General features: G+C 46.5%; 2 protein-coding genes and 1 pseudogene across 2 annotated transcripts in view; 2 read left to right on the forward strand and 1 right to left on the reverse strand.

Annotated features, from left to right (window-relative positions):
- The window catches only part of LOC118008688 (retinol dehydrogenase 16-like), a 9,647-nt gene extending 7,117 nt beyond the window's left edge, over positions 1-2,530 (forward strand). Inside the window, exon 6 of the mRNA XM_035002339.1 lies at positions 2,025-2,530. The gene's annotated coding sequence lies outside the window, so the exon portion shown is untranslated. The remainder of the gene's footprint in view (positions 1-2,024) is intronic.
- A 1,926-nt stretch (positions 2,531-4,456) lies between these two features.
- SDR9C7 (short chain dehydrogenase/reductase family 9C member 7) lies at positions 4,457-11,256 on the forward strand. Its single transcript, XM_035002340.1, has 4 exons — positions 4,457-4,757; positions 8,202-8,460; positions 9,104-9,267; positions 11,039-11,256. The coding sequence occupies exons 1-4, from the start codon at positions 4,457-4,459 to the stop codon at positions 11,254-11,256; spliced, it is 942 nt and encodes a 313-aa protein (XP_034858231.1).
- A 4,288-nt stretch (positions 11,257-15,544) lies between these two features.
- On the reverse strand, positions 15,545-16,839 carry LOC118008432 (annotated as a pseudogene).
- Positions 16,840-17,188: the final 349 nt, after the last annotated feature.

The following is a 17,188-nucleotide window of genomic DNA, read 5'->3' on the forward strand; positions in this document are numbered from 1 at the left end:
GAAAGAAAGAAAGAAAGAAAGAAAGAAAGAAAGAAAGAAAGAAAGAAAGAAAGAAAGAAAAACTAGTTGTTGAGTTGTCTTGAAACCTTGAAGTCTGTTGATTATTTCTGCCTCAAAATAAAAGTTGAAAAGTTTACTTAGGTCTGGTGATTGGAACCGTGGCCTTGGGGAGCAGTGGGGTGTGAGTCCATGAGAGGAGTCGTCAGGTGCCTTCACAGAGATCAAGGGAGCAATGGGATAACCTGGGTGGGATTTCAAGAGGGGAGTGAGATCACCCCCTTCCTTCCACAGAAGTGGGGGCTAATGTTTCCTTTCCAGGATTTATCAAGCAATGTGGGGTCACAGGAAACCCAAGGATGAACAGACAGGAGAAGTTGCTGAAGCACTGGCAGGCCCTAGTCCTTTCCCAGGGACATTAAGCCTGCCCCCTCAGCAGCATCCTCTCTGCAGCCCTCTGTTCTCCCCTCCTCTAGATTTATGTCCCCAACTGCAGCCATCCCCAACTTCCCCAGCCCAGATCCCCCTTCCCACATCCTCCAGTGGAGGAAAGTAAGAGTCACTTCTGGGCCCCAGTCTTCTGTCCTCTGCTAACCTTTGTTGAGCACCTGTGTGCCAGGCAGGAATTCCCTTAATTGCCCAGTGCTTCCTGAGACCATGACTCTCTATGTCTCCACTATTCTGATGATGTTCTGAGCATGGACTGAACAGAGGAAGCATTTGCAGAGAGTGATGCAGATTCCTGGGCTGAGGACAAACTGCGAGCTGCCTCATCAGGTATCTTAGTTTTCTTCCCTCACTTTCAAACCGAGGCTATGGAGCCTTTAGGGGGATCTGATACTGTAGAATGACACCAATGTTCTAGGTGAAAACAACGAGGTCAGATGTTGCTGTGTCATTCATTCTCACCCATGTAGTAGGTGCTGGAAATGGCCTGGAGGAGCTGATGGCCCCTCTCTGCTGAAGATATTGGTGAATAGAGGTGTGGATGTTGTTCAACCACCAGCCCAACCCTTCAGCCTCAGGTACTCAGCAGGGAGACTTGTCATCTGAGAGTGGGGCATTTCTAGCCCTAGGAAAAGAGCCCTTCTCTGTGGTTCCCATTCCCCACTGCATAACCTGCTTTTTGTAGCTGTTGGGAGTTTGAACCCAGGGGAACACTGCCTTGACCATCAGTCAGCAGAGAGGCCCATGAAATGGTGAGTCAGGCCCAGTCCTGTGTTGGGGTTGTTCCAAGTGATCCTTTTCTAAATCCAGAGACAACCCCTGGATGTCACCTGTCTTCTCAAGGACTGGGATACTTCTGGGACTGCTCAGCACTTGAGTGACATTGTCTGACTTCCCCTAGACAAGATTTCCCTGTTCACTTACCCAGGAGGCAGAGTTTGGACATACCTCCCAGACTGAGTGTAGGTGTTGTGCCTTGGGCTGGGTGGGCCATAGGTAAGGTTTGCCTCTGCCACTCCCCACCTCTCTCTCACACAAGGTTTGGATCTGCACCCCAGGAGTGTGCCCATGATCTGACCTCTCACTCCCACCACCCTTGTTAGAGAATGGCCAAGCTCTCTGGTCTTTCCTGAGGCAACAACTGCATTATTTGATTCTGAAGCTTACCAACCTTGGTAGATAGTGGAGCATAGAGATGCATCCTTGTCTCTTCATCTTAGGAAATCTGTGGCTTCATTTCTATCAGACCCTTTGGACAGGGAAGGTGTGGGTGGCTGGCCCCCAGTCCCTCAGGATGAGCTGGTGGCCAGGCTCATCTTGGGGAATGGTGTCTCTAGAGGTTTATTCCAAGAGCCACCATAGACCCCAACATCCTTCTGTCCCTGCATCTGAGGGTCCTAGGTGTGGCTCCTCTGTCTCATCTCCTTACTTCTTTTGCTTTACCAGCTTCCCTCCTAACTTCTCTGAGTTCTTTGCCCCATTTCCTGGAATCTCTCCCTCCTCTCCACGTCCTGACTCTGAGAATTTTCCAAGTCTCTGACTCTAGTCTTTTGCTTTTCCCATATGTCATCCCTTCTCAGAACCAAGATTTGGCCCCAGGCCCTTCCTGCAGCTGCCCAGGGAACTCATGACCAGTCCTCATCATCTGGCTGGACCTCATCTCAGTAACGTTCATATCATAACTCTCTATCTCTTGCCTTCCTTCCCTAGGCCCAAAGCATCCTCACCCCTGACTTCTCTTGCCACTTGTGGTTCTACCTGTTATCAGCCCCATACGCTAGAATCCCCTTGACTGGCGCATGCAGGAAGATGGCGGGCTTGGAGTCCTGAGAGCCGTGGGTCACCCTGCTCTCCTCCCATCTGTGTTGTAGCTCCCGAGATCATGGGGCAGTGGCGCGTTCATTCACAGGCCGGCCTAGGCAGCAGCGCCACCGAGCAGGCTGCGGGCCCAGTTCGTGCTCAGCCTCCAGGACCCGGTGCACTGGGGACGGCACCTGGCTGGAGCGGGAGAAGGCGGGAGAGCTCGCGGGGTGCGAGGTGAGGGACCGCCGGCTGGGCAGCATGAGTCAGCAGTGGTCTGTATGTGTCCATGAGAAAAGCTCTCAAAGTGAAGAGACCTCGTTTTGATGTATCTCTGGTTTATTTAACTCGAAAATTTATGGATCTTGTCAGATCTGCTCCTGGGTGTATTCTCGATTTAAACAAGGTTGCCACAAAACTGGGAGTGCGGAAATGAAGAGTGTATGACATCACCAATGTCTTAGATGGAATCGATCTGGTTGAAAAAAAGCCTAAGAACCATATTCGATGGATAGGATCTGATCTTAGCAATTTCGGAGCAGTGCCCCAACAGAAGAAGCTGCAGGAGGAACTTTCTGACTTATCAGCAATGGAAGATACTTTGGATGAGTTGGATTGTGCTCAGCAGTTGTTTGAGTTAACAGATGACAAAGAAAATAAAAGCTATCCTTTAACTCTGTCCTTTTTTAAAAAATGTTTTATTTAAATTCAATTTAATTAACTTATACTGTATCATTAGTTTCAGAGGTAGAATTTAGTGATTCATCAGTTGCATACAACACCCAGTGCTCATTATATCAAGTGCCTCCTTAATGCCCATCCCCCAATTTCCCCATTGCCCCTACCCACCTCCTCTCCAGCAACCCTCTTTGTTAACTCTGTCCTTTTCTTTAAAAAATTTCTCCTTCCAAAGCAGGTTATTTTAAATAGTAGGGTCAGCTTGGGGATTTAATTAATATATTCAAAATACAAAATCAGACCTTTAGAAGTTTTAAAAGCAAGTAAAGGTTTAATCGTGTAACCTCAGACGTACACAAATAATTGCCTTTTGCTTGTTTGTATGCTGTTTGTTCAAGTTAAATGCTGCCTCGTGACCATGTACCAACATCCATGTTTGCATTTAAAATAAAAATAGTGCCCCCTCCAAAAAAAGAATCCCCTTGACTCCTGGTCTCCCCTACCTCTGTACATCCAATTAGCCACTGTGTCAGTTGACTTCATAATCCCTTCCTTCCACTGTTACACACCCCCTCCAGGCTTCTCAGCTCACCAGATTACCTAGTGTGTGCCTAGTCGTAGAGGTGGAAGGAAATGCCCACTGGGGTGCCCTGCCCGGGGGGAGCTGATGTGTCTTCTGTCCTTAACTTTGTGCATTTGCCTGGTCACTGAGTGAAGAGAGCTCGGCCTGCCTGGAGTACAGTGGGGCTCTTCGTTGGTATCACCTCCCAAGGACCCAGGCCTGGAGCCTCTCCTCTCTCCATTTTCAGAAACAGCCTCCCTGCAGGAGGGCCCTGCTGTCTCTGGCCTCAGGACCTTGGAGGCACATCTACCCTCGGGGAGACCCTTTGTTTTTCTTCATCTCTCATAATGGAGATTCACCTAAGGGCAGAGAATTCCAAAGAGCTAGTAACCTGAAACACTTCTTTTGGGGTTGGGGGGCGGGGTACAAAACCAATTTTGTTTGTTTTACTTTATTTTTTGTTTGTTTTACTTTAATTTCCCCTGAAAATAAAAATTCAGTTTATTGACATGTCGGCTCTCATGACAAATGATTTCGATCCCCCGGCCAGAGGTGGGAATTTCCAGGGAGGCTCTCTGGGCTGAGTCCTCCTTTCTCACCTGCACTGCTCAGACCACACAAGATGAGCCACCTCTCAGCATCGACATCACCAACAAGGTCTTTCCCATCCTTGGCAGCTTCACCCATCAGGGCTGGCGGAGAGCGAGAGGCAGCCACCAGGACTGTCTGAGATCACAAAGCTTCAGGTTGGACTTGAATTTCTTGCATCTAGGCTAATTGGTGTGTTGATGTATCCACCTATAGAAATTATAAAGTGGCTCACCCAGGAGCCCTGGGTCTATTGCCAGCGGTGGAACAGAGGAGAGCGCTTCTCAGTGGGTTCCAACAGACTGCCAGGTGGGGCTCAGAGGACCAGCCTCTCCCACTGTCTCCTGAGCCCAATCTTCTTGGCCATCACCTTCCCCTTGCTCTATGGCGGCTATCACCGATCTCTCCTTTATGTATCGCTGGTTCAAGAACTGCAATCTGGTCCGCAACCTCTCAGACAAATACGTCTTCATCACGGGCTGTGACTCAGGCTTCGGGAACCTGCTGGCCAGGCAACTGGTTGATCGGGGCATGCGGGTGCTGGCTGCTTGCTTCACTGAGGAGGGGGCTCAGAAGCTTCGGCAGGATACCTCTTATCGGCTGCAGACCACCCTGTTGGATGTCACCAAGACCGAGAGCATACAGGCAGCGACCCAGTGGGTGAGGGACCAAGTGGGAGAGCAAGGTGGGGCAAATTGAATTCTTTGGCTTTCTCAGTGTCTCCTTCTCTCTTTCTCCCCCAGGCATCTGACAGTGATCAGGGACACTGTTGTTCAGATGCGGTGGGACAGGTGATGGAGAGAAGGGGGCTGGGGCTCTGGCTCAGTGGGATTGGAAGCCATTGCGTGGTTTGGTCTATTCCCATGAAGGCGTGATTTCCCAAGGAAGTTTTCTCTGCCAGAAACTCAGAGGGGTGGGGGGAGACTGCCATAGGATGCGGGAGAAGGAAGATGTGTTCTGTATGTACAAAACCTCTAAAGATGGAGTTGCCTCTCTGGGACTTGGGTAGTCCTAACCATCAACTCCTATAGAAATGTAAGCACATTTCTTATTGGGATCGGGCTGGGAGGAGGGGAAAGGGAACACGAGGTTGGACTCCCTGAGTGGGGATGTTTGCTCTCCTTGACTGTGTCAGGCTAGAAGGCAGGGGAGAGAGAGATCTGTCTTCTTCCTCACATCATGGAGGATATTGGGTTGACCTCAGATTAAGTGCTGACATCAGAGTGACCACTCCTTTTGGGAAAAGAGACTGTGAGCTGACTATGCTGGGCTGCCCAGGAAGCTTCCTGCATGCAGGGCATGGGCACAGGAACAAGAGGAATGGGATGGTTCTGTTGTGGAACAGCAGGCTGAGGGAAGTCCTGACTCCTAAGGGGACTAGTCTGGGGGCCCCACAACAGGTGGGGGCCAGACAGCCCTAAGGCCCAGGAGGAGCCAAACAGTAACGCCCTGCTTTATTTCTCTCCTTAGCATTTACCACTATCCAATATACAATATGTTTTACTTATTTTTCTTATTTATTGTCTGTTTTCCCTTGCTAGAATAAAGCTTCCAGGGTGGGGCCGGGGTGGGGAGGGGCTTTTTGTCTCTTTTCCTTATATATCCTTAGTACCCAGGCTGTGTCTGGCATCTAGTAAGGTGCTCAGTAAATTTTTGTTGAATGAACTAATTGATGAATAATTCAGTGAGAGTCAGTCTCTCTTCAATAGGCTGCCTTGCCCAGTGCCCTACATTCAGCCTTGAGCCACTTGTGTTCATGAGTCACTGGATGTATTAGGTTCCCGTTCCTGCTGTAATAAATTAAAGCAGTAACTTAGTGGCTTAAAACAACACAAATTTAGGGGTGCCTGGATGGTTCAGTCAGTTAAGCATCTGCCTTTGGCTCAGGTCGTGATCCCGGGGTCCTAGATCAAGCCCCCCGCCTCAGTCGGGCTCCTTGCTCAACAAGGAGCCTTCTTCTCCCTCTGCCTCTCCCTCCTGCTGCTCATGCTTGCTCTCTCTCTCTCAAATAAATGAATAAAATCTTTAAAAAAAATAAAACAACACAAATTTATTATCTTATAGTTCTGGAGGTCAGAAGTCCAAAATGGGTCTCACTGAGCTAAAATCAAGGTGTCAACAGAGCTGTGTTGCTTCTGGAGGCTCTAGGGGATAATCCCTTTCATTGCCTCTCCCAGTTTCTAGAGGTTTCCTGCATTTCTTAGCTCATGACCCGGTTCCTCCATCTTCAAGACCAACAAGGTAGGGCCAAGTCCTTTTCACACTGCTGTCTCTCTGGTTCTATCTTCTGCCTTCTTCTACCACTTAAAAAACCGCTATGATTATATTGGGCTCACCAGGCTAGTCCAGGGTAATCTTCCCATTTTAAGGTCAGCTGATTAACAATTTGAATTCCATCTGCTATCTTAATTCCTTTTTCCCACGTAACCCACCGTGTTCACAGGTTCTGTGGATTAGTATGGGGCCATCTTTAGGGGGCCATTATTCTGCCTACTGCATTGGGCAACATCCTTGGTCTAAGAAGCACTGGGAAGATGGGGGGCAGGGTTCCTGGCATGCTTTCTTGTTGCCCCTGAGAGACTCTGGACATGACAGGTTGGCACAGCCTTAAAGCTATTCACACTGCTCTGACGGTTCTCTAGTTGCTCTGTGCAGGAAAAAAAATGAAGGTAGTCCTGGTTTGCCAGCAGGCAGAGCTGTTTGCCAGGGTGATCACAGGTCGTGGCGAGTGTGTGTCCCTTCTCCACAGACAGAGACCACTTGGGTTTTATAGTCTTTGGGTCTCAGGAGCCTCATTTCCTCCTCTGGAAGACAATAGAGTCTCCTCTGGCTGGGAAGGTTCGAGTCCTGCCAGCCAGCTGGTCTCTGGGGTCTCTCTAGTTGGAGGAAAGCAGGAAGATATGGTGGGGGCATGGCCTGTGTGTGGACCCCAGACCTAGGAGGAGGGGTGGACCAAGAGTGGTGTTTACATCCAGACCTGCCATCGGAAGAGAGTGGAATTGTGCTGGGAGGAGTATCTTGTGGCTGCAGGGGTCAAGGTGAGCTGGTGGGATGAGGGGAGGGGAAGGGAAGGGAAGGAGCCAGGACAGTGGGGTTTATGGAATCTTTGAACGAAAGAGCTGGAAAGTGTCCTTAGGTATCATTTAGAGACAGAACATGTTTTTAGCATCAAACATCCTCCTCCAAGTGGAATTTCACTTGGAAGCTCAACATGTAAAACAAATGAAAGTCAAGCCTCCCCTGCATCTTCCTCCCTGAGCGGGTGCTGGGGTTCAGCCTGAAAGAATCTCAGGATTGCAAACCACAGGCTGGAAGCAACTGTTCTGTCCAGTTGATGAAAGACCTAAGTCTCAGAGATAGGAAATGACTTCTCCAAAGCTGGATGTAGAGCTAGAATTGCACTAGAGGCTAGAACTTGAGGCTCTTTAAGCATGGGCCCCTGCAGAGTTGAATGACAATACTTGGCATTATTTCTCTCCATTTATACCAACTCAAATTAAATATCTGAAAGAGAGCCCCTATTACATTTTTTTCAGGATTGCTTTACTTAAATGTGTTACATATTTACTTACGGATATCATTAATGTCCTCTCTGGTTTGTGAGCTCCTTGAGGGATAAGTCTCTGTCTTGTTCATTTTATGTCTCTAGCACCTTCCTCTGTAACTGACAGAGAATAGAAAATGGATGGATGAATGGATGAACGTGTGAATGAATGGACTGAGTTTGGTAATGTGCAAAATGGAGTTGGTTTCTTACACTTAGGTGGATAGAGAGGGGGACGCATGAGAGATGAAGGACTTCAACCATTATTTCATTGGTATGAAAATGATATCTCTTCTCCCAGAGCTAACAGCTTAGGTGCTATTAGCTAAGGCCTGGGTTGTAGCTGGTACAGGGTCCCAGCTAGCTCAGTGACAGACTTAGTGAGTCAGAAAAAGGGCCCCTTTAGGAAAACTAATTAGTAAAAGGCATATCTTCCTCTGGGCCGTCATAGCTCCCCGCCTCCTGCCACCAGCCGGGCCATCTTGTGCCTTGGCAGCCCTGGGCTGGTGGGTGGTGGACTCTGACGCTTTTCCAGAGATGCTAATGATTTCTGTGTGGTTCTCTCTCCCTCCATCACACCCCTAGGCCTCTGGGCCCTGGTGAACAATGCTGGTGTAGGCCTGCCCAGTGGACCCAATGAATGGCTGACGAAGGAGGACTTCATGAAGGTGATCAATGTGAACCTGGTGGGACTGATTGAAGTGACCCTCCATATGCTGCCCCTGGTCAAAAAAGCTCGGGGCAGGGTCGTCAACATGTCCAGCTCTGGTGGGCGTGTGGCTGTCATCGGTGGCGGCTACTGCGTCTCCAAGTTTGGTGTCGAGGCCTTCTCTGACAGCATCAGGTGACTGGGTCCCCGTGCCAAACCGCTCTGGGTGGGAGTCCAGCGGGTTTCACCTCAGGAAGAGAGGGCTAGGGAGGACGGCATGTGGGCAGCGGCGTTCCAGAGGCGGGGAGCTAACACAGCAGCAGGAAGAAGGCTAGTCCTTGGGGGCCTTCCCCAAGGACCAGGAGAAGAGGGGTGGTGATAGGAGGCTGTCTTCCTGCCTTCCCTTGAGCTGTCCCAAAGTGAGCGAAACTATGTTTGGGCTTACGGGAGTAAGAGGGAGAGTCTCTCAAGCAGACAGAGAAGTCTGGGGGCAGACATGCCCATGGGAGACCCTCAGAGGAGGATTCAGGCCTTGCCCTGAATCTTTGCCACTCTCTTTGTTGTTGGGTGTGGGGCTGAGTGAAAGGAACCTGGTAGGAGGCCGGCTTTGGTCTAGATTCTCTGTTGACTTCTTTCCTGCTGGGTTTGCCTAATGCAAATTGCTTGGAAAAGGGCTGAGGCCCTTATTTGCATGAAGGCAGTGCCAATCTGGTACAGGGCTTGGGGAGCACCTCTAGGTCCCTGGGGAGATAAGCTCCTGTAGGGGGGTCAGAAGTGACTCTCCCTGATGATTCTTCGTCATCTCAGGGCCCCAGACTGAGTCTTTCTTCTTTCCCAGGCGTGAGCTCCACTACTTTGGGGTGAAAGTCAGCATCATTGAGCCGGGGAACTATCGAACATCCATCCTGGGCAAGGAGGGCATGATGTCCCGCATGCGAAGGCTGTGGGAGCGGCTGCCTCAGGAGACCCGGGATAGCTATGGGGAGGAGTACTTCTGCAACTGTGAGTTCTCTGGGAGGGAGAGGGGCTCTCTGAGAGGAACGGCGAGATCTTGGGGATCACTGACTCGTTTTCGTTGCAGAGATAATGGGATGGAGGCTCAGAGGGGTTATGGACCCAAGGCCACACAACTAGCAGCAGGGCTGGGATCTGAGAATAGAGACCAAGGGGGCAACGCTCAGAGTGGCAGAAGGACAGCCTTTGTGGGGAGAGGAGTGTTAGGGGAGATGCTGCCCACTCCTGGCACCTGGCATACATTATTCTGTAGGCAAACAGGTGAAAATGTACTGACATGAGTAGTACATTTGGAGAATGTTATTTAGAGCACAGCTGCTCCCCTGCAGTAGGAAACACACAGGGGGCTCATTGGAGTTGGGGGTGAAGGTACTTAAACCACGCTGTCCTGCCCTCATCAGAGGAAGTGAATTCCTTGTCTTCCTAGACCATCCCCGAAGCTGGGCCAGCTATTGTTCTTCTGTTTTTCAAGTTTCAATCCCTTATTGACAAGTCTGACTCGCAGGCACCATTTCCTCCAGAGCTCTTATGGCTCTCATCGAAGTAGGGGTCCCAGTGACCTGCCAGAGTCCTGGGGCAAAGGTGCACATCAGGGCCCCATAAGTGTACCACGTGGCTTGTCTCCTATTGGTGTGGTGAGCTTCGGCAGACTTGGACCACTCAGATGTCTTGCACCCATCCTCATATCCCCATACCTGTGCGCACGACGTGAACAGAATAGCCCCTCACATTTGTTAGAGCCTTACAACATACCTGTCTGTGCCTTAGATCATTTGACCCCCCACAGTGGCCTCATGACCAAGGCAAGGGCCTTTTTTTAAAAAAAAAGTATCAGGGCACCTGGGTGGCTCAGTCGTTAAGCGTCTGCCTTCAGCTCAGGTATGATCCCGGGGTCCTGGGATCGAGCCCTGCATCAGGCTCCCTGCTCAGCAAGGAGCCTGCTTCTCCCTCTCCCACTCCCCCTGCTTGTGTTCCCTCTCTCGCTGTGTCTCTCTCTGTCAAATAAATAAATAAAATCTTTTTTTTTAAAGGTCTTATTTATTTATTTATTTCAGAGAGAGAGAGAGTGTGTGCACATGCAAGCATGGGGGGCAGGGGCAGAGGGAGACGCAGACACCCCGCTGGGCAGGGAGCTCCACCCCAGGATTCCAAGATCATGATCATGACGTGAGCCGAAGGCAGATGCTTAACCGACTGAGCCACCTAGGTGCCCCTGTTACTATTTTTTAATAACATCTTTTTTTTCTTGCATGCTTTTGTAGAAAATTTGAGAACTCTAGGACCTATCTAGGAGAAAAAAAGAGCCTCCAGTGACTAGGAATCCCACCAACCAGATAGTATTTTTACTTATTTTCTTCCCATTTTTCCCATGCACTTATATACACTTGTTTTCTATTCTGTCTTCCCCACTGTCTACCCTGCTATTATTCATCTTTATTATTCTCCAGAGCAGGTATTATTATCCTCATTTTACAGATGATGGAAGTTTAAGCTCAAAGTCACACAACTAATAAGTGGCAGAACTGGGCACAGTTCTTCTAATTGCTAATTCAACACCAATTGTTGAATTCGGGAAGAGAAATAAGATTATTTACAGGGTGTTTGCCTAAGGGACAACCTGGAGGGTGTGGTAGATCTGCCTGAAATGTTGGATCAGGGATCTGATGAAAAGGGAGTTTGGATAGAATTCAGAAGAAACCATCTCTTACGAAGAGTAACAGAGCCTTTGACTTTCCTTCCCTCTTGTACCTTCAAACAGATACTGACAAGTTAAAAAACATGATGCAGTTGGCAGAGCCAAGGATCAGCGAGGTCACCAACAGCATGGAGCATGCCATTGTTTCCCGGAGCCCCCGAATCCGTTATAACCCTGGCCTGGATGCCAAACTCCTCTACATTCCATTGGCTAAGTTGCCCACCCCTGTGACAGATTTCATCCTGAGCCGGTACCTTCCAAAGCCAGCAGACAGTGTCTGAGCTGGGGAAGTCTAGGGTGGTCAGTGGAGTGTGGAGGAGGGAGGGGGGTGGGAAAAGAGACTGTAGGGTCACAAGAGGTGGTATCAGACATTCTGGGGGACACTTTGCTTGGCTGACACCCACTGCCGGAGAATTTATGGATAACTTCTAGCAGAAGAGAAGTGCCTCTTCCCACTCACTGGGGACTCACAGAAACCTGAAGTGGCCTTTGCAGGTGCAAAGACCTACAGCATGGCCCCAAGAACATCTGTCACTCATTCAGGATATGGCTTTTTCTGGACCTGGAAATGTCAATGGGAGGAAACCGAGCTTCTGCTGAATCATGAGCCTCTCTCAGTGATCACTACCACTGGGAAATACTGCAGGATAAGCGGGCCCACAGAAGCATCTCAACCACTTGCCTACTGGGTCTCTAAATATGCATTAACCTCGTTCCCACAACCCATTATTTGAAATATGTAGTAGAGCAGACAGGGAGTGCAAGATTATATCAGGTAAAAGTTTATGATATTTTCTTTCTACATAAATCTCTCTGTTCATAGGTGATTGGGATCCACATAAAATAACATTCATTTATTTCATCACCATTGATTAATCTTTTTCAAATATTTATTGAGTGTCTACAACATACCAGGCACTATGTAAGTGCTGGAAGGATGTAAAGATGATTAAATCATGGTCTTGGTTTTTTTTATTGTTTATTTTGTGGTTCTGTTTTTTAGCATAATATCTAGTAGCAGAGATAGGACAAACAGTGATACAAGAAACAGAAATCAGAAAATCACATTTTTAGAGCTAGGAGGAACCCAGAGGCCGTCCAATCCAGTAGTTCCCAAACTGTACATTGTAATCGCCTGGTTAATTAAAAACATAGATTCTTGGCCTCAATGTTAGATTATCTGATTCAGTGGCTTGAGATGGGGCCCAGAAATCTGTGCTTGTAACAAGGTGATGAGTCCGATGTCTGTGGGTGCTTGAGAACCACTGATAGCTCCACGGTAGTACTGAGCTCTCAGAGGAGTAAGTGACCTGCCCAAGGCCTCCCAGCGTGATGGCCAAGACAAAACTCAGGTGTTCAGATTCCCAGAGTTAATAGTTATAGAGAATACATTCTTGACATTAGTAACATTGTCAAATAAGCCATGAAACTAAATTAAAAAAAAAAAAAACACCTTAAATTTCTAAGTCATGTGAAGTTCTATTGAAAAGACTTTTTTTTTTTTTTGATCTTGAGGAATGGTTATGTAATAAAGGTCAAATGTGAATTTTTTAAATTAAAATGTCTTTATTTGTATCTCTTCAACATCCGACTGAACTTGAAAATAGCCAAAATGAACACTAATTACCTCTGCAAAGACCCCTTTTCCAAATAAGGTCACATTCACAGGTTCCAGGAATTAGAATGTAGACATATCTTTTGGGGGGCTACTGTACAACCCATTAAGTCTGTTATTTGCAGCACTTTTATTCCTGACACCAAATTGTGTATCAGGTAGGATGTATTGAATAGCAAGTGACAGAAAAACCAATCACATTGGCTTTAACAATAAAGAAAGAGGACAGGACTCAATGGCTGAATAATGGCATCGAGGCTGCAGGTTCTTTCTACTTTGCTCTGCCATCTAGTTTTGGCTTTATCCCACTTATCTTTATTGTTTCTTCCTCCAACCTTCATATTTTTAGAGAAATTACTGGAATTGGGGAAAGAAACAAAAGGGAATGTGACTTGTGGGTGCACATAGTGTCTCAGAGAAGCAGGCCCTTTTCCCCAAGACAAGGAGATTCACTCTGGCTGATAAGACAAGAGAATGAGGTTTGGCTCTTCCAGAGGAGGAAGGACCATTCACTTTGTGGAAGCACCTAGGGGAGGTGGCAAGACTCAAAAGAGTGCCAGCTGCATTGTGTGTTTAGGTAGATGAGACTCTGGGCGACTTCATATAAGACACCTGTGTCCCACCATAGCAGGAAGCCAGTAGAGATTCACCAGATATAAAGAGCATGTAGACTGGAATGGCAGACATTGAAGAGGTAACCTATGCAGATAGAAGACTTGATTTTTTGCTCTAAGGGCTATCCCCCTATCACCACCCTATCATTAACAGTTAAGGTGTTTGTTTGCTTTTTTTAAATTTGTGGACTGAGATTCAAATCTGCTCCAATATTACAGTTTAGTTTCTTTCATATTAAGATTATAACTTTTCTTGTATAGCTTTTGTACTTTCCTGAAGTTTTAAATTGCCTTTTCTTATTCACTTACTCAGCCTCTTAATTAAATTATGTCCGCACGTTTTTTGTTTTGTTTTGTTTTGATTTCAAGCAGGGAAGTAATATGATCTGATTTAAATTTTGAAAAGGGGCTCTGTGGAGAGACTGAAATGAGGGAGCAATGGTGGAAGCAAGGGGACCATTGCATAATCCAAGCAAGAAATAATGGTACTTTAGGTTAAAGTGGTGGTAGTGGGGATGATGAGAGTGGATGAAATCAGTATATAATTTGGAGACAGAACCATTGAAGGATTTTAACCAGTTACTCTGTCAAAAAAAGACTTTATTGTGCTCCTACTATGTGCCAGGTGTAGTTCTAGATGCTGGAGTTAGAGTAGTAGACAAGACTCCTCCAAGCAGTTTATATTCTGATGGGGTGGAGGTGTTGGGCAATAGACAAACAAAAAAAAAATTAATGAAATAATTTTATATACTGATAAATGCCATTAAGCAGAGAAAATTTAGTAATGTAATAGAAGACCAGGGAGGTTGTTTACCTTTTTTTTTTAAACCAATGTTATTGAGGTAAAATTTATATTAAACAAAATGCATCTTTTAACTATAAAGTTTGATGAGTTTTGACTTATAAATATACCTGTGCAACCATCATTAGTCAAGATATAGGACATTTCTCTCATCCCAAAAAGCTACCTGGTGCATCTTTGCAGTTGATCTTCCCTCTTTTCAATAACATTGGTTTCTGCCCAGGTTCCAGACAACCACTGATGTGCTTGGTGTCTCTACAGATCTGTTTTGAGGCTACTTATTTTTTTTATTTCTTTTTTAAAAATTTTTATTTATATTCATTTTAGTTAACATATGCTGTATTATTAGTTTTAGGGGTAGAATTTAGTGATTCATCAGTTGCATATAACACCCAGTGCTCATTACATCAAGTGTCCTCCTTTTTTTTTTTTTAAAGATTTATTTATTTATTTATTTATTTATTTATTTATTTATTTATTTGAGACAGAGAGAATGAGAGAGAGAGAGCACATGAGAGGGGAGAGGGTCAGAGGCAGAAGCAGGCTCCCTGCTGAGCAGGGAGCCTGATGCGGGACTCAATCCAGGGACTCCAGGATCATGACCTGAGCCGAAGGCAGTCGCTTAACCAACTGAGCCACCCAGGCGCCCCAAGTGTCCTCCTTAATAATGCCCATCACCACGGCGCCTGGGTGGCTCAGTTGGTTAAGCGTCTGCCTTCAGCTCAGGTTGTGATCTTGGAGTCCTCGGATGGAGGACTCCCTGCTCAGGCTCCCTGCTCAGGCGGGAGTCTGCTTCTCCCTCTCCCTCTGCTCCTCCCCCAGCTCATGTTTTCTCTCTTGCTCATTCTCCTTCTCAAATAAATAAATTAAATCTTAAAAAAAAAAATAATGTCCATCACCCAGTTACCGCATCCCCCACCCACCCCCCTCCCCTCAATTTACTTCCTATAGTTAAGAGTCTCTTATGGTGTGCCTCCCTCTGTTTTTATATTTTATTTTTCTTTCCCTTCCTGTATGTTCATCTGTTTTGTTTCTTAAATTCCACATACGAGTGAAATCTTATTGTATTTGTCTTTCTCTGACTTCTTTCTCTTTTTTTTGAGAGAGAGAGTATGAGAGAGAGAGCACGAGAGTGGGGAGGGTCAGAGAGAGATACAGACTCTGTGCTGAGCAGGGAGCCCAATGTGGGGCTCGATCCTGGGACTCCAGTATCATGACCTGAGCCAAAGGCAGATGCTCAACCAACTGAGCCACCCAGGCTCCCCTTCTCTGGCTTATTTCACTTAGCATAATATCCTCTAGTTTCATTCACATCATTGCAAATGGTAAGATTTATTTTTTTTTAAGATTTTATTTATTTATTTGAGAGGGGGGAGGCATGAGAGAGAGAGCACAAGCAGGAAGAGGGGCAGAGGGAAAAACAGACTTCCTGCTGAGCAGGGAATCCTATTCAGGGCTCTATCCCAGGACCCCGGCATCATGATCTGAACTGAAGGGAGACACTTAACTGACTGAGCCACTGCAAATGCCAAAATTTCTTTTTTTTTTTTTAGAATAACAAAAAATATTTTACTAAAACATAAGATTTACAGAAGTTTCCAGACAAGCCATACAAAATAGTCACAAGCTTTTTCTTGAAGGAAGGATTCTACACTTGACAACAAAGTCACAATGTTATTAGTGAGGGCTGTGATGTTTGTTTAATGTTCCCATTTTGGTTCAAACAATCAAGCTTGTCCATCTACAGCATCTAAGTAAAGTTAGACTTGGCTAGAGAGCATATTCTAAAGAACGGGTTAGCTGCTTTTAACCAATTCAATTAGATCACCATAAAAAGGGGGAAAGGAGCCCATAAAATTAAAATAAAACTACCTCTCCCCCTCAAAAAAAGAAATAAAGAAAAACACACACACCTCTGCAGCTAACCCTGACAACTACCTTCATTCACAGTGCTTTATACTCAAACCATGATGGGGGAAATGAATGAAAGCAGAGAAGGGCCACTGCTTTTAAACGTTTCACAACAATCCAGATGTACTTCTAGCTTCTGCTCATGCTTTACAACAGTGAATCAGGACAAGACATAGATTTGCTAATGTGCATTTAATCACCAAAGGACTGAAGATGTCTGGGCTTTTATTCTATGATGTTTCTAAGACTGTGTCCATTAAATGCCAACAAAAAAGCAAGAAGTCTTGGCAGAACAGAAGTGTTGCACAATTGATGATCAGATCGATTTTAAATATTATTCATGGCATATAGCGTAGTCCATGCTCTAGATGTTTCTATGGCTTGGGCTTCATTGGTCTTCCACTGCTCCGCTACATCATTTGCTAATGGATCATCTGGATTGGGGAGCACTTAAAAAGGCCTGGGTCCATAGCAGAACTGTGTGGATCTGCAGTGCTGGGGACCACTTATCTTTCAAAATATCTAAACATATTCTTCCCAACTTGTCTATGTTAGGATGATAAATTTTGGTCATGAAACATACTTTAGGGGTTGCCATCGGGTGTTCTTCTGGTAGGAAAAGTTCGGGGGAATCCTGGGGGCCAGCAATGACCACATGAAAATAACGGGCGTTGCTCTCATCTGGTTCCGCTTTACTGCCAGGAACTGGTTCTGCCAGCAAATGCTGGGTTTCCTTGATAATCCTGCGGGGGAGCCCGGCCATCTTGTCAGATCCCGAGTTCGGCCTCTCGTCTCCACTCTGGCTCCGCTCGCCTCACACACGAGTGGAAGTCCAGGGCTCCACTTCCGGGGGACCAAGATTTCATTCTTTTTGATGGCTGAGTAATATTCCATTGTGTATATATACCACATCTTCTTTATCCATTCATCTGTTGATGGACATCTAGGCTCTTTCTGTATTTTGGCTATTGTGGACATTGCTGCTATAAACATTGGGGTGCAGGTGCCCCTCCAAATCACTATTTTTGTATCCTTTGGATAAATACCTGGTAGTGCAATTGCTGGGTCGTGGGGCAGCTCTATTTTTAACTTTGTGAGGAACCTCCATACTGTTTTCCACAGTGACTGCACCAGTTGGCATTCCCACCAACCGTGTAAGAGGGTTCCCCTTGAAGCTACTTATTTTTAAAGAAGGTCACTTTTGCTGCCATTGAGGAATTAGTTGGAATGAACCTGGTTGGGGGGATACAGGAGGAGCAAGAGTAGAGATG

The sequence above is a fragment of the Mirounga leonina genome, unplaced genomic scaffold (assembly GCF_011800145.1).
Source record: "Mirounga leonina isolate KUSES-001 unplaced genomic scaffold, KU_Mleo_1.0 Mir_126, whole genome shotgun sequence".
In the NCBI taxonomy this organism is placed as follows: Eukaryota; Metazoa; Chordata; class Mammalia; order Carnivora; family Phocidae; genus Mirounga; species Mirounga leonina.